The sequence below is a fragment of the Belonocnema kinseyi genome, chromosome 7 (assembly GCF_010883055.1).
Source record: "Belonocnema kinseyi isolate 2016_QV_RU_SX_M_011 chromosome 7, B_treatae_v1, whole genome shotgun sequence".
Classification (NCBI taxonomy): domain Eukaryota; kingdom Metazoa; phylum Arthropoda; class Insecta; order Hymenoptera; family Cynipidae; genus Belonocnema; species Belonocnema kinseyi.
Window position 1 is genome coordinate 10,085,121 of NC_046663.1, and position 22,370 is coordinate 10,107,490.

The 22,370-nt window shown below is 27.8% G+C and overlaps 1 protein-coding gene across 8 annotated transcripts in view; it reads left to right on the forward strand.

The window, feature by feature from the left end:
* LOC117175996 (cAMP-specific 3',5'-cyclic phosphodiesterase) overlaps positions 1–22,370 on the forward strand; it is an 873,036-nt gene that overhangs the window by 351,828 nt on the left and 498,838 nt on the right. For 4 of the 8 annotated variants that reach the window (XM_033365918.1, XM_033365919.1, XM_033365920.1 and 1 more), the window contains exon 2: positions 6,057–7,416. The exons of the other annotated variants lie outside the window; for them this stretch is intronic. In XM_033365918.1, the coding sequence (XP_033221809.1) occupies positions 6,353–7,416 (1,064 nt within the window). In that variant the 5' untranslated portion in view covers positions 6,057–6,352. The remainder of the gene's footprint in view (positions 1–6,056; positions 7,417–22,370) is intronic. 8 annotated transcript variants of the gene reach the window in all.

Genomic DNA, 22,370 nt, shown 5'->3' on the forward strand with positions numbered 1-22,370 from the left:
ACAACAAATATTTTTTATCATTATTCTAGACTTTTCTATCACCTTTGAAAATCAAGACTAATTTTTAATAGGTCACCCAGTCAGTATTTCAAAACGATCAAAGCTTTGTTTTTTTTTCTTTATGACGTGATAATTCAATAATTGAAATTTTTAAAGTTTAATTTTATTATTCTTAGGTATTCCACAGCCTAATTTACAAAAAAAAAACAAGTAAAAATTTCACCAATTTTAATCGAAGAAGTGACTTATTTCTAACCGAGAAATAATTTTCAATGCTATTCAAACCTAATAATATAATCCTTAATAAACATAGAAATATATTTATTCATTTCATAAAAGATTGTTTTTGGCACAAAAACCTATTTCTTTAATTCAAATTGATAAAAGTTGAAAATAAATTTCTTTATATTACAGAAACTTTTTTTCGATCCTATATCAATGCATGCGTGTTTTTGCAAAGAAATCGAATCAAGATTCAAACCAAGAGTCGAGACAAGAATCGAAATTCAACACGAGGTTCAGGACAAGTTTCGAGATTCAAAACAAGATTCAGGGCTCGAGACCCGAGATTCGAGATGAACTTCGATATTCAAGACATATTTAAAGATTCAAGACGATATTCGAGAATCTAGATAAGATGGAACATTCGAGATGAGATAAGAGAATAGAAGAGACATGATTTGAAACTACAGGAGACGAGACGAGACGAGTTTTGAGAAATTTAATCAATTTAATTTTTTTTATCCAAAAAATTTAATTTAATTAAATCACTTATGAATTAATTTATAGGATTTTGAGAGAAATTCAATTAATAATTTTTAAATTTTCAAGCACTCCAGGCGAAATTTTGTTAATTAATGTAAAATTTAGAGTATTTATTCGAGTTAATTGGAAGTTTTGTAATCGGAGAAATTTCATTGATTAAATTGAAATAAATTATTTATATTTTAAAAAATTAAGAGAAATTCCAAGAATTCAATTAAATTTATCAAAATTTAAGTCGAATTTGAACGATTTCGAGATAAATTCCTGACAATTTTAAAACTGTTTTGGTAAAATTGAAAAGAATTTAAATGAATTGGAACTTTTTTTTGAATATACAAAATTCCATTAAAAATAAAACTTTAATGAATCTAGATGCATTTAAGAAAAATTTTGAAAATTGGAAGAAATTGATCAGAATTCAACCCGAAATTCAAAGATTTCAGGATAAATTTAATACATTTTTTAAAATATTGAGCAAATTTGAGAAATGTTCAAATAAATTTATTTTTTTTAATCGAGAAAATTTTATGATTTAAGTAAAATGTCAATGAGTTTAGAGAAATTCAATGAATTCGATCAAACTTATAAGAATTTCAGACGAAATTTTCAATTCCATTAAAATCAACAATATTAAATGCAAATTTTTTAAAATCAAGTGAATTAAAAACAAATCAAAAATATGACAAAATTCAGTAAGTAGAAATCAGTTTCGAGAAATTTGAGAGAATTCAAAAGAATGAAATGCATTTTCAAGAATTCAAGAGAATAAAAAAATCATAAGATTAAAAAAGAATCTAAAATAATTCATTAAAATTTTAGGTTAAAATATTTTAAAACCTATAAAATAGTTTCTTATGCTTCAAATTATTGAAATCTATAAAAAATATCATAATGAATTTTGAATCCATTATAATATTTTTAAATCTTTTTAAAATCAATTAAAAATTATTTGAAGTCTTGAAAAATATTTACAAATCTTTCAAAATCCTACAAATCTATAGCGTTATCTTGTAATATATTTTAAGTTCCCTTTAAATCTTGGAAATATCTCGAAAATGCCTTTGAGTCTTTTGAAATACTATGAAATATTTCAGACCCTTTGAAATCTATTTAACTATTCTTGGAACCTTTTAAAATGCCCTAAAATGTTTTAAATCTCTTATAATATTTTCAAATCTCTTGAAATATTTTCACATCTTTTAAAATTCGTTGAAGTTCTTGAAAATTACGTGAAATTAAAATAAAATAGCCCAAGATATTTAAAATATTTAAAAATTTTAATCCCTTAAAACCTTAACAATTTCTTTAAAAATTATAAATCTTTTTAAATGTTTATAAATATCTTGAAATATTTGAAAATTTTTGAAATCGTACGAAATCTTTATATTATTGGAAATACATTATTTAAAATTAATTAAAATATTATAAAGTTTTGTGAGATTAGATGACATTTTATTTTATTTCCTCAATTCTTAGAAAATTTATTGAAATACCTCAAGAACGTTTAAAATTCATTTCAGAGATATGTACAGGCAGTTCGTAAAAAAGCCGTTTTCTACACATTTTCAAGTTTATCTATTTGCATCTCATTTCTTTTAGTAGCTAGTTAAATTTATTCACGTCATAGTCCAATACTTTTACAATAAACGGTAAAATTTTAGACCTGACATCGCGGAAAAATTTATTTGAGTTGGGAACAACCCTCGACCCATAAAACGAAACGTAAAGAAAAACAAAACTTCCGCCAATCCCTACATTTTTGTTGTTAAAAAATCTCCAACTGCGTGCAAAATCCATTTGAGCGACGTAATCGTGTCACATGTTTCTGCTTTAATTCTGGAATTGCCGTCTGATGCTTTTCGACGTGTATTTCTTTTCAGAATTATGTGAAAAGGAGGGCAAGTATATGGTCTCGTAAAACTCAAAATTTTTTTGCAACCTGCCATGAGTTCTTAAGTACTTAAACCACGAATTTAAATGAAAAACTGCCCACTTTAAAAGTGTTATGAAAATATGGATAAATATTGTTTACAATTCGGTTACAAAGTAGAGTGATTGCACAATTTGCAACATTTTACTATCAAAACTGAAAAAGTATATTCTTTGGTCGTCGAGTTAGAACTCGATAAATGAGCACACAGAGAAAAGTAGTTTTCTCAATTAAGGAAATCGGTTCTTTAACTTTTTTTATTTAATTCAAAGTAAAAAATTATTGAATTTCAAATAATACGTAATTATAAGAAAATAGGGGATATATTTCGTTCGAAATATAATTTCAATCCATTAAATCATTGATGAACCTAGACAACAAACTATTTCTTTAATTCAGATTTTTAAAATGCCAACAAGAAACTCCTTAAAAATACATAAAGTTTTCTTTGGTCGTACATCAACGCATTTATTTTTCAAGTTTAAAAATATAGAATCTGGATTAAGAACAGGTTTCGAGACCAGATTCGAGACTCAAGAGATGTTTCGGTAACCGAAACGACAATCGATATTCGAGACGGCATTCGAGATTCAAGGCATTATTTGAGATTCGAGACTGAATTCGAGACTCGACACAAAATTCGATATTTGACATCATATTTAAGATTCAAAAAATAATTCGAAATTCGAGAAGATTTTTAAAATTAAAAAATATTTTATACAAGATTAGAGATTCGATTCGACATTCGAGTCGATATTCAAGAAGCAATTCAAGATTCTAGACGAAATTCAAGACGAGATTTGAGACAAGGCGATATTAAAGACAAGATTATGGACGAGATTTGAAATAAAATACGAGACGACATTCAACATAAGATTTGTGACGACTTCCGAGATGAGACGATACGATACGAGACGAGTTTTGAGACGATATTAAAATATCACTAAATTTCATGGTGAATTTGCCTCTAAATGTAAAAATAAAATTGATATTCCTTTCATAATCTTTTATAGCTGTAAATTGAGGGTGTAGTTCTGGATCAAGATTTTATTTTATGATGTACTATTTGATATCTTTTATGATACTTGTATCTTATTTAGGTGCCATGGCGCTTTCTCTGGAAAAGCAATAGGGATTCTTTAGACGATTGCCACTAAAACGAAAGATATTCTTGGACATCGATGTTTTTATTTAAATAATCTTTTAGCTATTCGAGTTTTAAGCGAAAAAATTATCTGGGCAGAGAAATTATTACTAACTAATGCGGGTCGAAAATATTAATTTTTGAATCTAGGTATGAAAAATTGACGTATATCCATCCGTTTTGGAAAAAAATTTTAAATTAAATAAATTTCGAGTTTCAAGTGTTTTTTAAAAGTATTTAAGTAAAAAAGACTTGAGAAATCTAAGCAATCATTTTTAAACAACTTTTTAAATTAAGCAATAAAACAAAGGCGCGCGATTATGGATAATTAATTAATAAAAATTAATATTTTAATATAAGAATTAATTATTACTCTTTTACAATATGTAGACTATAAAAATAATATTTTTTCTAAAATACCATCTTTAAAAAAAAAAATACCGAGACAATCTAAAATTGTTGAAGCTTGATTTTTTTATTTTAGGAAAAATAAATGTTTGGTTGTAATTCAATTAGTTAAGTGTAAAATTTAACTATTTGATCAAAAATTGATATTTTAAGTTGCAAATTTTTAAAAATTATATTTTTGAAAATTTCGAAATTTTTTTTATCAAAACTTATTTTCCGGCTTATAATTCGTTAAAAATTGGTCTTTTTTGTTTAAAAATTCATAGCTGAAATTTAAACCTCTTTGTTAAAAATTTATTTGTTTTTTTAAGATTCGTTTCTTTGGTAGGAAATTTGAGTATTTTGTAAACCAAATTTTTTATTTTGAAAATTCAACTCTTTTAATACAAATACATATTTTTTGTTTTAAATTTAATGGTTAAAAATTAAAACATTTTGTTAACAAATTTTTTCATGAAGATTCATCTCTTAAGTGGAAAATTGAAATATCTGGTTAAAAATTCGTTTTCTTTTGTTGACATTTTTTGAACTGAAATTTTAGCATTCAATTTCTGATTGACAATCTCAATTTTATAGGTAAAAATTGGAAATTTTTGTTTAAAATATGAGTATTTAATTAAAAATTTATATTTTCGGTCTGAAAATTGAACTTTTTGTGAAAAATTAATCTTTTAGCTTAAAAATTTATATTTTTGCGTCAAAAACTTAACCTTTTTGTGTAAAATTTTTCTTTTAGATTGAAAATATAGCAATTTGGTTAAAATTTATTTTTCTTCTCAACTGTCAAATCTTTATTGGATAAAAATTTAACTGTTTTTTTTTAAATCATAAAACTTTCTTCAACTTTGTAACTGGTAATTAATGATTTTTCACTAAAAATACTAATTTCTGGTTTTAGTAGTAAATTTCATTTGAAATATATATTTTTGAAAAAATTTCGGCGAAAAAAACTAACATAAATCAAAATTTTTTAAAAATGATAAATCTTGTTCAAATTAAAATTTTTTAAAGTAGGATTTTCCAATGTAAAGCGACGTTACATAAAACTGTTTAAAAATGATTAATCTTTTTATGATTTTTGTTTATTTGTATATTTTTATAATTTTAATAATTATTTTGTTAACATAGATGAACATATAAATCATCTTATTTAAATCTAACGATTTTGGTTTTAAAGTACCAATTTCAATTGAAAAAAAAAACACCAGACATTTGAAATGTTATCCTTTTTTTCATTTTCATGTCTATCCAAAACGGTTGATTATAAAAAATTTAAACAACAGAAAAGGCGGGATTTTTTGTAGAGCTACAACTTTTGCATAGAATTTTGTCATAATCGTTTGAAGTTTCGATGTAAAATATAGCTTTAATTTTTCAATCAAAAACGTCAATTGTGTCATTCTCTAGAAAAACCAAATAAGTTGACTTAGTCCTTGGGACAAAATTTTCAGAGAAACTTTTCAAATTGTGTTTTTACAAACTGAAAAATATATTTCTTAAATTATCCAAATATGTAGAAACCCAAAACATATCCTTCAGTGTTTGTAGAAAGAAGTTTTAAAAAGTTTTTTCAGCAATTTTGTACCAAAACCTAAGTCATCATGAGAGATTTTTCTAAAACAAAGTTCAATAATCCAAATAAAAATGCAGGGGCCTGGATTTTTTTTATTACAGATAAAATTTTAATGACTTCTGTCATTCCACTTTCTATCCTTGTATTGTCAATACGTCCATGAGAAAGTTGAATCCAAGCGCTTAATATTTTTTCTTATTGTAAGTTTCCTTCTCGATAGCTTCATTGATTTTCAGCTCAGAGCCAGAGTCCTGCGACAACCAGGACAGAAGACTACAAGTAAGAGCAAAAATGTTTACTCTAAGAAGAAAACGCATCTACTTAACGATCTCATGTTGACGTTTTAAAAACTCTGAAGAAGTAAGAAAACTTTCATGGCATCTTGCGGCTTAGTCGGAAGGAACTGACGACCCGAAAAACAAATCTAACCGCTTACAGATGATTTTCTGACGAATTATTTACACTCTGTTTCTTTCGTTGAAGTTGAGTTATTAATTTTTTCCATTGAAGTTGAAGTAAAGAGAATCAAATCATGGAGGATGAGGACGCGGAGGAGATGCGAGAGGCGATTACACTCGTGAATAAATACGTCTCAAAAACCACATCCAAAAGGATTTCTTCGACCCGGCAGCGACTTGTGAAGAAAGATCATTCAAACGAGGAATCTGATACCATGGAGTGTCCATCCGAAAACGAGGTGGAGAACATTACTCCTGATGAAGATCCGGAACCGATCGTGACTGACGAGAAGGGGAACCGCATTTCCGGAAGACAGATATCCAAAGAGAGTGAACTTCCTGATGTCTCCGAAGAGGTGTCGGAAGTCTCAGAAGTCTCGGAAGCACGAGTAGAAGTCCGTAAAGCCCACTCTCAAAGACACACAGCCACCGCAAGGATTCAGATTCAAAGTTCCTCTTCATCCAATGAAAACGAAAACCCTCCAAGAACTAGCTTTGCTAAATACGGTGGAGCTAGACTATTCATGAGCTCCACCAGAAGCCCGCAATCCAGTTCGAGCCAAGAGGAATATGAACCGGAAGTGAAAACTATTCCAAAGCAGAATCTGCTGACTATAGCGTCCAGTCATGTAACCGCCAGATCAATGGAGTCTTTGAGGACATCTAGAAACTTTTTGAGTGCAGATGATCGCTACTGTGAGGACTCTCGATCTTTGGAGTCTCTTTCTTCTTCTTCAGAAACTCATGTGGCTTCTGGATCGAAAGGACATTACAGAAGTTTTCTAACTTCTTCGAGGAAGGACATGCGGCGGATTGTGGCTCTAGAGTCTAGAAGCACTGATAATCTTCATCGCGAAGAGAGTCTCAATGCTGAAGTTAGAAGAGGTTTGTTTGCTAATATGGGTCTCGAGAGGAGGCTTCCCCAGCATCTTAGTTTGCCTCCTCCTTCAGGAGTTTTTTCTTTAACGAGTCCTGGAGGTAGTGATAGGAGAATCACAATTTTGAGTCCACATTCGCCTCTTCAAGTTCCTGACTTTCAACAGAGTTTCGCGGTCCAGACCCTCAAGAACAGGAGGAAGAAGGCTATTGTCTTGCCGAGGTTGGTGTTACCCCGAAGTGATTCAGAAGTCTTCTTAGAGTGAGTAGCACCTGCACAAAGCACTGCATGTCAATTAGTTCACCTTACTCGAAATCAATTTTCTAAATCAATTTTCTTGTGTCTTTCAATGCATTTAATAGAGCATTGATCAGATTTCAGTTTCGGTTGTCAAGAGTTCCTAGGATTTCAATTGCACGCTCGCACTGTTATACAATGCATGTAGTTCGATGAATGATAGTTCTAGGTTTCAAAGCTTTTTACAACTGATTTCAGAAATTTGAAAATTTTCTAATTTTAATTCTAATTTTTAAAAATATTAGCAAATGCAAGTTATTTTACGAGATTCAACAGATTGTTTAAATTCCAGAGGATTTAAATAATAATGGGGTGTTTTTTCTCAAATAGACTCACTAGGGTGGTTCTAATTTATACCTGTAAAAATTGGGCTTTCGATTTTTGGTCATCGATCCCCCCCAATTTGTACGATTTCCGGAATAATAAATTCCATGTTTTATTAATCAGTCAAGATTGAGGACATGTCAGAGTATCACGTGACCTATTACATGGTTTATGTTCGACGGCTTTTCACTTTGAAAAATATAAATATTGTGTCAGAATTTTTGGAAAAGGTTCAAAATATTTAAAGGCGCGGCTGTCTGGATCATTTGAGTTTTTATTCTGCTTAAGTAGTACTATCCTTTATTTTTTAACTTGGAATGTAACTGAGAGCAGGGCCTTAGAGCCCTATTTAAAAAAAGTACTAGGCAGCCATTTGGTTATATTTTGAATTATCTACCAAAATTTCAGGACAATATATTTGTTTTTCTATTTATAAAGACGCCAAATATAATAAAATTTAATAATTGGTCACGTGACAGGCTATCGTGACAAACTAATTAGAAAAGCTAGGTTTGCGGAAAAATAAACACTTGTTATTGACTTTTCGTAAATTAAAGTTTATTCACCTATTCAAGAATTAAAAAAAAAATTCTGTCAAATAAATTTTAATTTTTACATCCCAAATTGCCTAGTATTGTGCTCGGAAAATACCCAAAAAATGCAAAAGAAAAGTTTTATGTAAAATTCATGCTAAATACGTTATTTTTTTGGATTCTTTCTATATTAATTATTTTCATGCGTCAAGTGACAAGTTTTTTATAATTCAAAAATATTTTCAATTGCTTAAACAAATTTTTATTAACTTTTTTTTTTAATTTGACTGATTTGTTTTTTATCTTGAAATAAAGCTTAAGATTTTCATCTTCGAAGCCGTAAAGGGGAAAATCTGCTTTTTTCGACAAATTAAATTTATTTATTCTATTTTTTGAAGCATTTTTACCGCTCTTTTCAGCGATCAAAATAATTTGTTGAAAAACTTATTATTGAACCTTTGGAAATTCACGTAAAATATTTTTTCTGAAAATATTTAGGAACCTTCATATTTGATGACCAAATAATAGATTTAAAAATTTTTTTGTGTTTACTGAGAAGGGCGGAAAAAGTACGAAAAATTTGTTATTGATTTTTCAAGTGTAGAGCTTCTTTGGAAAAAAAGGGATTTCCTGAAACAGAATAGACAAACTTTCTCGAAAACAAGAAAATATAAATTTTATTCTTTACGGATTCATAAGTAAAACTCCTAAGCTTTATTTTGAAACCAAAAAAAAATTCATAAAATAGGTCAAAATTAACAAAACATTTAAAAAATGCTGATTTGAAAAATGGGTAATTTAAAAAAATGGCCCATATAATGTTTTTAAAAAGATTTCAAAGATCTTCCTGAGATTTCACGAAATTTCGCAGGATTATGGAAAATTTGAAGAAAATTTCAAAAAATTTCGTAAGACTTCAGAAGATGTCGAGGAATTTTTAATAACATTTCATGTGATTTTAAGAATTTTACAATATTTAAGAGACTTATAGAATTTAAAATTAAAAAAAAATCAATAAGATTATAAAGATTCTAAAGATTTTAGGGTATTTGTCAAAATTCCGAAAAATTTTCGAGAGCTTTCAAAAGTTCAAAAGTATTTAAAAAGATTTCAAACAATTAAAAATATATGAGGGGATTTAAAAAGATTTAAAGAAGTTTAAAATTTATTTGAGTAATTCATTGTGATTTTAAAAGATTTGAACTATTTTAGTGCTTTTTTAAAGACTCCAAAGCATTTTCAAAAAGCTTCTTAAATGTAAGAGTATTTTAAAAGATATCTAAAAATCTCAAATTTTTAGGGATATTTTAATAGGAAATTTAAAAAAATTCCAAGGACTTTTAATTTATTTCGCTTTATTGAGTGGGATTTTAAAAAATTCGAATGATTTTAGGATATTTGATTAGATTTCAAGCACAACATTAGAAAAAAATACAGACAAGTTTTTTATCTAAAATATTGTTCTTGAGTTTCTTCTATCATTTCACGAATCAGCATAATAATACTGATGATATTATTTATAATAAAAACATTTATTTTGACAATATTATTGAGATTCAATTTTTGTATGATCGCTTAGTACAAATTTTTAAAAAGTGGTTAAAAACATTTTTATAAAAAGAAAAATTTTTAACAAATTTTTGTATTTAAAGATTAAGCCTAAAGCTGTCCAAATGACTATTGATTTAATTAAAAATAATTATGCCTTAAGATTCAATCAGGTTTTCACCACTCTTGAAATCTTTTGAAACCTTCCAAATCTTTCCAAATTTTTAAAAATGTTACGGATTTGGATAGTTTTTTATTTAAAAAAGAAAAATTCTGGAAAATTTTATTTGATTTTTTTTCAGATTACAATAAGGTTTTTTTTGGTTTTCCTTTATTCGTTGTGGTCCAAATTTGGTCGTTGGATTCTTGTTTTGTTTAACAGGATTTTGCATCAATTTGATTATTGGACGTTAAATAGGATTTTTAATTTGGATTTTTGTCTAATTTAAATTTCGTAAATTTTAAGCCTCATTTTTAATTGATTTTTTCAATTTTTTTATAAATAAATAAATATGACGAAAAAATTGAATTTTTTTTATTTGTCGTTCCCAGTGCTCGTCAATAATAGGAAAATTGTTATGATTGCCGACGTTTCCTAGATTTACATTAAATAAATATATTACATCATGATAGAATAAACAAACAAAAAATTTTATAAACGAATTATTTGTTCAAAATGTGTTTTCTATAATTTGAAAAAATGTAACGTTTTTTTTTTAAGTTTTATTGCAAGAAATTTGAATTTAAACAATATTTTAATGAAAAAAATTGTTTTAAGACTATTTTTGTTGATAATATAAAGAAATGCATTATTCAGGCATTTGACATCAGAAAAAATCGTTTGTTTCAATGTCAATTTTTTTCAGTTAGAAACCTCATGATAATTTCAGAAAAATTCATTATTTTGTTGATAAATTTTTATGATTTTAGTCATTTTAATTTCAGAAAAAAGTTCCTTTTTTCATTCAGTTTGAAAAAAAAAAGAATTTTTACGTCGAAAAATTCCCGGATAATGCATTATTTAATTAAATTTGTTTAACAAAAACATAAAATTAATTGACTAATTATGAATTTTTGTGAAATTCTCGTAAAGTTCCCAATTAAAAGGACTGACCTTGATAAAAACGAGGTTTTCCGTCGACAAATGCGCAAATAATGCATTTTTTATTAAATTTGTTAAAAAAATAATAAAATTTATTAGCTTATTATGAGTGTTGCTGAAATTAACATTAAGCTCTCAATTAAAAGGCTGACTTCGAAATAAACAAATTTTTCGCCAACAGATGTCCGAATAATGCATTTGTCTATCAAATTTATTTAAAAACAAATTAAATTCATCAAATAGTGATGGTGTTGCTAAAATTATCATGAAGTTCCCAACTAAAAGGACTGGCATTGAAAAATACAAATTTTTCGGTCGATAAATGCTCGAATAATGGCTTTGTTTATTAAATTAGTTCGATAATTCATAAAATTCATCAAAAAATGATAAATTTTCTGAAATTATCATGAGGCTCCAAATTAAAAAAAATTGACATCGAAAAAAAACAAATTTTTCTGAAGACAAATGCCTAAATAATGCATTTGTTTATTAAATTTGTTTGCAATTTAAAAACGTTAAATTATTGAAAATGATAGAAAACACATTTTCAGCGAATAATTTGTTTATAAAAATTTTCTTTGTTAATTGTCTCACGATGAAATATCTTTGTATAATGCAAATCTATGAAACGTCGGCGATTACAACATTTTCCTATTATTGACGAGCACCGGGAACGTCAAATAGAAAAAATTGCCATCTGTTCGTCATATTTATTTATTTATAAAAAATTGAAAAACTAAATTAAAAAACAGGTTCAACAAATTTCTTTGAAATTTTATCAGCTTTAAAAAAAAACATCCAGGTCGGTCCACAGATTCAGCGGGAATCGTATTTTGAACCAAAAAATGTACCTTTTCCCCGTTGTGGGGTAGTTATCCAATACTATCAGAATTTTTCGTTTATCTTTCCAACGATTTTATTTAATATCTATAAGGCTTCAAAAACGGCTAATTGAATGCATAATTTAATAAAATTTCCAACAGTTTCAAAACATTTATCTGCATTTTGAAGAGCATTATTATTTTTTAAAGTCACGGCTAATTTTCATTAGGTCACTCATCTTTCTGTTTTGATAATTTATGATCTACAATGTCAAATTACTTCATTTAAGATTCATTGAATGCAGAATTTAATAAGCCTTCTAATGCTTTTTAAAAATATTTTAATCTATATTTTGGAGAGCTCTATCATTTTTCAAAGTCAATGTTATTTATCATTTGGTCACCCGATTAGTGTTCTAATACAAAGGCAATTTTTCTCTTGTCTTTCTCATGTCATTATTTAATATAAAAAAGCCAAAATTACTACCACAAAGGCTTATTAAACGCAGAATTTAATAATCCTTCTAACGCCTTTTAAAAATATTTTGATCTATATTTTGAAGAGCTCTATCATTTTTCAAAGTCAATGTTATTTATCAATTGGTCACCCGATTAGTGTTCCGATAATAGGGCAATTTTTCTCTTGTCTTTCTCTTGTGATTATTCAATCTCCATAGGACAAAATTACTTCCACAAAGGCTTATTAAACGCAGAATTTAATAAGCCTTCTAATGTTTTTTAAAAATATTTTTATCTATATTTTGAAGAGCTCTATCATTTTTCAAAGTCAATGTTATTTATCAATTGGTCCCCCGATTAGTGTTCTAATACAAAGGCAATTTTTCTCTTGTCTTTCTCATGTCATTATTCAATATAAATAAGGCAAAATTACTACCACAAAGGCTTATTAAACGCAGAATTTAATAATCCTTCTAATGCGTTTTAAAAATATTTTTATCTATATTTTGAAGAGCTCTATCATTTTTCGAAGTCAATGTTATTTATCAATTGGTCACCCGATTAGTGTTCTAATACAAAGGCAATTTTTCTCTTATCTTTCTCATGTCATTATTCAATATAAATAAGGCAAAATTACTACCACAAAGGCTAATTAAACGCAGAATTTAATAATCCTTCTAACGAAAAATATTTTGATCTATATTTTGGAGAGCTCTATCATTTTTCAAAGTCAATGTTATTTATCAATTGGTCACCCGATTAGTGTTCCGATACAAGGGCAATTTTTCTCTTGTTTTTCTCTTGTGATTGTTGAATATCCATAAGGCTAAATTACTACCACAAAGGCTTATTAAACGCAGAATTTAATAATCCTTCTAGTTCTTCTACAAAAATGTTTTTATGAACATACTGGACGGAACATTTTGCTTTCAAAGTCAAGGCTAATTTTCAATAGGTCACCCGGTCAATGTTCCGAAACTCTCAGTACTTTCCTTTTCTCTTTCACACATGATTATTTAACATCCATAAAACCAGATTGCTTTAAATAAGGTTCATTAAACGCAGAATTTAATAAGCTTTATAGTACTTCTCTAAAAATGTTTTTATTTATATTCTGAACGGAACTTTTAGCTTTCAAAGTCAAGGCTAATTTTCAATAGGTCACCCGGTCAGTGTTCCGATACTATCAGTACTTTCCTTTTCTCTTTCACACATGATTATTTAATATCTATAAAACCAGATTACTTCAAATAAGGCTCATTGAACGCAGAATTTAATAAACTTCCTAACGTTATTAAAAAATATTTTTATCTTCATTCTGGATTTTGCTATCATCTTTAAAAGTCACGGTTAATTTTGAATAGTTTACCCATCTAGTGGCCCAATACTATCCATCGGTAGTGCATTATAAAGTATTTCTTCTTTTAGTTAATACTGAATGCCTCTAATTTAATATTTATTACAAGTAATTTTGTAGGGAACTGAAAGCATAAGAAACTTAAGGATTAGGTCATAATTTATGAAAATGTTTTATGATAGTCGTTAAACGAAAATGTACTTTAGAGACTGCAACATGTAGCTGTTTCCTTAGAAAATGCACTTGAACTTTTGAGTAACACGAAATTATAATACTACATCCTACGAGAACATTTATGTTTCTGCATTTTGCACTACCCTAGGGTAAACGCATTCAAATCTTACACTGTGCTTAATCTGTTGTGAACTTTCTCTTTGTTTAACTAGTTTTAACGAGGAGATATTTTTTAAAACGATTTTTCTCAATTGTGTCTGCGAATATTGTCCTTTACCATTACATTTAACAGAAAAATGTCAAAAAAGATAGTTAATTGAAACAAAATTTTTGGAAACTAGAAAAAAATAAAAATCTTCTATTTTTAGTAAGTGCTGAGTTATGATCTTTCAAAGTAACGGGATTTTTTTTTAAATAGCTGAAAAGTCACATTCTTAATTTTGCATCTGTATTTTGAATCCTGTTAATAAAAAAACATGTTCCGTATATTGATTAAAGCTAACATCGTTTGCTGTGATTCTAACAAAAATTAGTGATTTAGCCCCAGAAGGTCATAAGTTATGACCTCTTGAAATTGACCACTTTTGACCCATTTTTCACTCGTGTTTCCTTTTTTTGTAATAACTTATCAATGCGTAAAGTAATGTTGATAAGGCCAAATTAAAAGTTTCAGAACTAGAAATTCTGCTTAAATCTAAAAAAAGTTAGTCGTCTAACTCCTATAGTTCACGAGTTATGACCATGGAAATTTTACTCTCGGAAAAATGGGTCGAAAATAGTCAAATTCATAATATCACAACTAATGACCTATTAGGGCTAGATCAATATTTTTTAGAATTATTGAAAATAACCACTACTTCAATGACTATGCAGAACTTTTTTTTTGTTCAATTAGCCGGTTCCAAATTACAGATATAAAATTCGGAATTTCATTTTTGATCTACTTTTAAAAAATCTAGTTAATTCGAAGGATGATAACTTGACACCTACCGAAGATAGATTTTTTTTAACTATTGTAGAATTAATTCTAGTTAATTTATTCTTTGAAACTTTATGCTATACAATGTGATTCAGATATCCAACTTACGCAAACACGATTTCTGGAACTTTTTTCAAAAATATTTCCGGGACAGTAGTAATTAATGTTGGATGTTCTTCTTTCAGATGGATTTTCTTACATTAATAATATAAATAAAGTTCTTGGCATGTGGAGTTAAAATAAAACATACCTTTGTTATGCTATAGATTCCTTTGTTTATATTATCATTTGAAAAATAAATAAAATGGAAAAAAGGCTGTATTATTTTTGTTATTATTTAGTATTGAACAAACATTTTCTTCTGACAGTCTCATCTCGAAAGAATTCACATAAAATTCCCTGCGGTTGCCAACAGCACTCAGGAAAAATATTTTCCGGACCATAAACTAATAAAAAAGTATGAAAGTCGTGCACAAAGAAACAATATGCTTCTTCAAAATATAGTGACCAAAATTTATCACGAAAAGAAAATACTTTTTTTTACTAGTTAAAGTACTCCGAATTTTATGTTTCTTTGTTGGATTACATCAAATTATGGTGGATTACTTGGCATCAAATAAAAAAAAAAAATTACTTTTCGATATAATTGTTGAATTTTGTAGCAAAATAGATCAACTTTTAGCCAATTAATTAAATTTTCTACCAAGAAAATGACTTCTTTACAAAATTATTTGATTTTTTACAAACTAGGTTATTTTTTAACTTAATAATTGTATTTTCAGCCTGGAAGATAAGACTAATTTAACAAAACATGTACATGAGTTTTTTACCCAAAAAAGCAATCATTAACCAAAGGAATGTTGTTTTTGTTTACAAAAGTTTGTTCACTTTTTACAATTTAGATTAATTTGTATCCAAATAAATGAATTTTGCACTTAATAGTTCAATTTTAATTTAAAAAGGAAAAATTTACAATAAAAAATAAAATTGTTCAATTTTAATTGAAATAAAAATATTTTAAACAAAAACGAAAAAACAAATCTGAAAAAATATTTTAGTTTTTAAACGAAATAGTTGAATTTTTAACAAATATAGATTTGCGAGGAAGAACTTTGGCAGATTAATCAATTAAAAAAAAAAGTTGTTCAGTTTTCAACGGCTAGTTGAATTGTCAACTAAAAGAGATACATTTTCATCTAAAAGTTGAATAGTTTAGTTTTTAGTTAAGAAATGTTATTCTTGAGCAAGCAAAAAACAAGTTTTCAACAATAAAGTAAAACTTTGAACTAGGAATAGTCGAATTTTTACAGGAAAGATTAATTTTCAACCAAACAAAAAAAAACAATTATTCCATAAAATATTAATTTTTATCCAAAGAAATGAATTCGCTAATAAAATAATAAAATACTCACCCTACAAAGACGAATTTTCATAATAACATTTACATATGCAACCAGAAGAAAAGGTTTAAAAAAATTTGTTGAATTTTCCATCAAGTATCAAATTTACCACTAGATATTTTAATTTTCAATCTAACAGATGAATTTTCGAACAAACAAATTATTTTTCTAACAAAATATTTACATTTAAACAAAAGATATTCATTTTCGATGAAGACAGATAACTTTTCACCGAAAAAGAAATAGTTCAATTTTCATTTAGAAAAATTAATTTTTAAACATGAAAAAGAATTTTCAATACAGTCGTTAAATTTTAAACCATACTATTATCAACTTGAATACCAAATATTTGAATAAAAAATTAACTGTTTCATTTTTATGAAATTAGTCTTTTCAGTTAAAAATCATCTTCCCTCTGTTCAAAAAGAATTTTTTTAAAGATTTATCATTGTAGTTTAAAATTCATCTATTTTGTTGAAAATTCGACTATTTTAGTTAAAAATTAATCGCCTTGGTTGAAAATTTAACCGTTTGGATTAAAAATGCTACTTTTCATGTCTAAATTATTTTGGTTTGTCTAAGGATTTAACAATTTGGTAGAAAATTAAACTCCTCGATTGAAAATGAACATTTGTTTTTAAATTAAACTATTTTGAATGAAAATTTCACGTTTTAGGAGAAGTTTACTTTTTTGTTGTTGTTGGAAAATCATATTTTCGGGTAGAGAATTCAACCTTTGTTTATAGATTATTCTTTTTTTTTAATTTAAAATTCAATAATTTTGATGAAAATTAATGTATTTACATTTTTTAATGCGTTTTGTGGTTGTAAATTAAACTTTATGCTCGAAAAATCCTCGTTTGGGTCGAACAATTTAACAAATTGAACAAATAATAATTTTTGTAAGGTTCATCGTTTTAATTCAAAACTCATCTCCTATGCTGTAAATTTACCTATGTTAATTTAAATTCGGTTTTTGTTTGATAATTAATATTTTCAGCTATCAATGTAAATTTTCTATTCTTGGTTGAATTTTAACATTTTTATTGAAAATTAATCTTTTTTAGTTGAAAATTCGTACATTTTGTTAAAAATCCATCTGTTTTTGTCGCAAATTAATCTTCATAAATAAAAAACATATCTTTTTTTATTAGAATGCAAATGTTCGATTCTAATTTAACCTGGATTGATTGAAAATTCAAGGCGTTGGTTAAAAGATAAACTATTTAGTTGAAAATTAAATCTTTCGATAAAAATTCATATTTTTGTTTACAAGTTAAATATGCGGTTAAAAATGTAACTTATGGAAAATACATTTTAAATTTTATCAACATTTTAATATCAATAAAAAATATGGGATTATTTTTTTTAATTCGATACCTACTGCGCATCCTAGTGAGAATAATTTGATGATTAGAATTCTCAACTTGCTTTATCCTGAATTAAAGTTTTCAGTGAAAGAGGATTCTTCGAGTAAATTCTTTTTTGATTGAACTTGAATCGATTTTAAACGTATATGTATGAGTTGTGCAAAATAGGTACACTTGAAAGTTATAATACCTTATGAAAGTTTCGTTTCGCTTTTCAACTCCAATAACTTGGCCATGTAACAGGAAACATACGTGAAACTTGTATACTTGATCTATTAAAGTTCTAGTTTCAATCGCCCCTAGAAAGTGTCTATAGTCACTTTAAATAATTTATTCACTTAGTATTAAATCCCAGTTTCTACTTCCCAATTTCCACTTTTTACGTCCCACTTACCAGTTTTCTCTTTTTACAAAGCACTTAGTACTTATAAACTGTCCGCTTGCTACTTCCCACTTCCAATTTTCTAATTTTTAATTTTCCAATTCCTACGTTCCCCTTTTTACTCCCACTTCCTACTTCCCACTTTCCATTTTTCACCTCTAACATTCCACCTCCTAATTTAGAATCTTTAATTATTATTTTCCACTTAACACTTCACACTTTTGGCTTTCCATTTTGTGCTCAAAAACTTTCCACTTCCCACTTTTGACTTTCAGCTTCTCATTTCTGACTTTACACTTTGCAATTTCCACTTACTGCTATTACTTTATAATTTGCATCATTCCAATTTATAATTTATCATTTTTATGATTAAATTTATAATTTTTAATTGTTGTTTTCCATTCAGGACTTCAAACTTTTGGCTTTCCTTTTCTAATTAAAAACTTTATACTTTTTACTTTTAACTTCTCCCTTCTGACTTCACACTTTCCACTTTCCACTTACTGCTTTCACTTTCCGCTTTTTACTTTTAAATTCGCAGTTTCCACTTTTAATTTCCTGCTTTCACTCTCCACTTTTTACTTACAAACAGTCCACTTCCCACTTCCACTTCCCACTTTCCACTTACAAACTGTCGACTTTTTACATTCAACTTGCAAACTGTCCACGCTCCACTTTATACTCACGAACTGTCTACTTTCCACTTTCAGCTTTAAAACTGTCCACTCCCCACTTACTACTTTCCACTTTTAACTTTTCACTTTCTGCTTCGCACTTTCCACCACTCAATTTGATAATTTTCACTTATTATTTTCCACACGACAATTCACACTTTTGGCTTTCCATTTTCTACTCAAACCTTCCAACTTTTCACTTTTGACTTACCACTTCTCATTCCTGACTTCACACTTTCTACTTTCCACTTACTGCTTTCACTTTCCACTTTTTACTTTAAACTTCCCAGTTTCCAATGTTCGCTTCCTAATTCTACTTTCCGCTTTCTACTTACAAGCAGTCCACTTTTAACTTTCTACTTACAAACTGTCCACTTTCTACTTTCTACTTTCTACTTACAAACTATTCACTTTCTACTTAAAAACTCTCCACTTTGTACCTTCTATTTCCCAGTTTTGACTCTTCATTTTCTAGTTCCCAGTTTCCACTTCCCGCTTCTCACTTTTTACTTTCTACTTCCCACTTTCCACTTCTTACTTTCCACCTCCCAATTTATAATTTTCACTTGTTATTTGCCACCTAATACTACATACTTTTGGCTTTCCATTTTCTACTTAAAAACTTTCCATTTCCCACTTTTGACTCTTAAAATCTCACTTCTGGCTTCACACTTTCAACTTCCTACTTTCCACTTGCTGTTTTCACTTTCCACTTTTAACTTCCCATTTTCCACTATTCAGTTCCTATTTTCCACTTTTTATTCTTAATTTCTAATTTCTAGTTTTCACACTTCCCTTACAGATTTCCACTTTCAAACTTTCTACTTAAAAACTGTTCACTTCCCATTTTCTCCTTCCCACTTTTCACTTCTTACTTTCTGCTTTCCATTTTAAATTTCTCTCTCCCTACTTCTCACTTCTCACTTTCCACTTATACTTTTTAATTTCCAATTTTTCCTTTCTCCTTACCACTTCCCACTTTTTACTCTACCCACGACACTTCCAACTTTCTACTGAAAAGCTTTCAACTTTCCACTGTTTACTTCCGACTGTCTACTTCCTACCTTCCATTTTCTACTCTTCTACTTCATTTCGTCATTTGTAAAAAAAAATACGCAGTATTCTTTCTTTTATGAATTCGAGAAAGTCGCAACTCTTAATGAGTTTTAATGAGTTCAAAAATACAATAATGTAATTTTCAGATGAGAAAAATAATTTTTAACAAACAAAAAAAAACTAATTTTTAACCAAAAAGTTAAATTGTATAATATGGCCTTGAATCTTTCAAAAATACCAATTTTTGACGAATTAAGAGTTTTATAGAACTTTAAATATTTAAAGGAATTTTAAAGGCGATAATTTTATACAATTTAACAGTTTTCAGCTGATTTTATAATATTTTTATTAAATTTTAAAGAATTTATAATCCAGAATTAAGCGATTTAAAATATTTCAGGAGATATTTAAACATTCCAAACAACTTTAGTAGATTTCAAGAATTTGCATAAATCTAGAGTTTGAAGATTTTTGGTTATTAAAGAGAATATGTAAAGGCTTATGCGGAAATTTAATAACAAAGGATTCAGAAATTAAATTTCTGCCTCAGTAGAGCGGGAATTTACATTATTCATTAATGGGAAACGGAATGTGTAATTGCCTAAAAATATTGAACTAGGAAAAACCGCGAAGAATGGATGAACAGATGCGGATTTTCGTTTAGCATTTACATTATATGAAAGTGGAATTAATTTTATCATTTTGTTGAAAATTAATTTCTTTCATTATTTTTTATAAACAACTCCTTTTTGGTGTAAAATTTATTTTTTTGGTTGAAAGTTGATTTTCTAGAAATTCAAAAATTCTGTTAGAAATTAATCTTTTTGGTTGAAAATTCAACTATATGGTTCAAAATGCATCCTTTTTTGTAGAAGATTAAACTCGTCAGTTGAAACTTTATCTTGTTGGATAAAAATGCGTTTGTTTGTTTAACAAGTTGAACTATTTAAAAAAAAATTCTTCTTAAAAACTTATTTCTTGGATTAAAAATGATTATTTTGTATTAGAAATTAATTTTTTTTACTGCAAATCTATTTTAGGTGAAAAATCAATTATTTTGTTTTAATTCGTATTTCTTGTTTTCGATTCAAATTGATTTGTATGGTTGCAAACTTAACTATTTTGTTAAAAAAATATTTTGAAGAAAATTAATATTTTGGGTTAAAAATTCAATTTATCGGTTAAGAATTAATTTTACTTCTTGAAAACACTTAATTCTAGTCAAATATTCACTTCACTTCCACATTTAATTTGACACTTTTCACTTCCTACTCTTCACTTCCCACTTCTCACTTTCTACTTCGTACTTTCCACTTTCTACTTAAAACTGCCCCCTTCCTACTTGCCAATTTTTACTTTATCCTTCCCATTTTATACTTTCCTGTTTCCACTTTTTATTTCTTACTCTCTGCTTCCTACTCTTTACTTTTTTCTTCCCACTTGTCCCTTCCCACTTTTCACTTCTGACTTTCCACTCTCCACTTCCTAATTTTCAATTACCACTTTTTATTTTCAACGTCCTGCTTTTTACTTTACACGTTCTACTTAAAAACTTTCCACTTCCCACCTTCCACTTTCCACTTCCGACTTTCTGCTTTTAATTTCTAATTTCCACTTTTCATTTCCCAATTTCGAATTCCCACTTTATACTTTCCTCTTATCACTTCCCACGATTTTTTAAAAAGATTTTCACTGCCCATTTTCCACATTACACTTCCGACTTTCTAGTTCCCAATTTCAATTTCCGACTTTCTAATTTCCTATTCCTACATTCAACTTTTTATTTGACAGTTACTAATTCACAATTTTTACTTAACAGTTTCTGCTTCAAAATTGTCCATTTTCCACTTTTTATTTGCGACTTACCACTTTGGAATTTCTTCTTTTAACTTTTTACTTCTTAATTTCCATCATCCTCTTCAAAATTTTTGTATTTCCACTCTTTACTTTCTAGCTACTAGTTCCTACTTTTTACTTCACCCTTTCCACTTTTTCTTTAAAACTTTTCACTTACTACTTTCGACTTTAAACTTCCCACTTCTCAGTTTTAACTTCTCGCCTTTCACTTTCCACTTTCTACTTCCTACTATTCACTTCCTACTTTTCACTTAACACTTTCCATTTCCCACTTTCTACTTAAAAACTGTCTACTTTTCACTTGCCAATTTCAGCCTTATCCTTTACACTTTCCAGTTTCGACTTTACACTTTCAAATTCCTACTTTCCATTTTTCACTTCCCATTTGCTGCTTCTTAATTTTTATATTTCCCTTCCCACTTTTTACTTGTTACTTTCCGTTTTCTAATTTCAAATTTCCACTTTTTACTTACCACTTACCACTTTTAATTGTACACTTTATACACAAAAAGTGTACACTTACCATCTTCCACTTTCTATTTTCCACTTTCCAATTCCTACTTTTCACTTTTTATTTCCCAATTTCGAATTCCCAGTTTTTACTTTCCTCATAACACTTGCCACTTTCTAGTTAAGAGCTTTCCACTTCCCATTTTCCACTTTGCACTCCCACTTCCTACTTTTAAATTCACACTTTCATTTTCCACTTTCTACTCAAAAAGGTCTATTTTCCACTTGCCAATTTCCACTTAATCATTCATACTTTCCATTTCCGACTTTATACTTTCCAATTCCTACCTTCCATTTTTCATTTCCCATTTTCTGTTTCCTACTTTCTACTTTTTCCTTCCCACTTTTTATTTGTTACTTTCCACTGTCCAC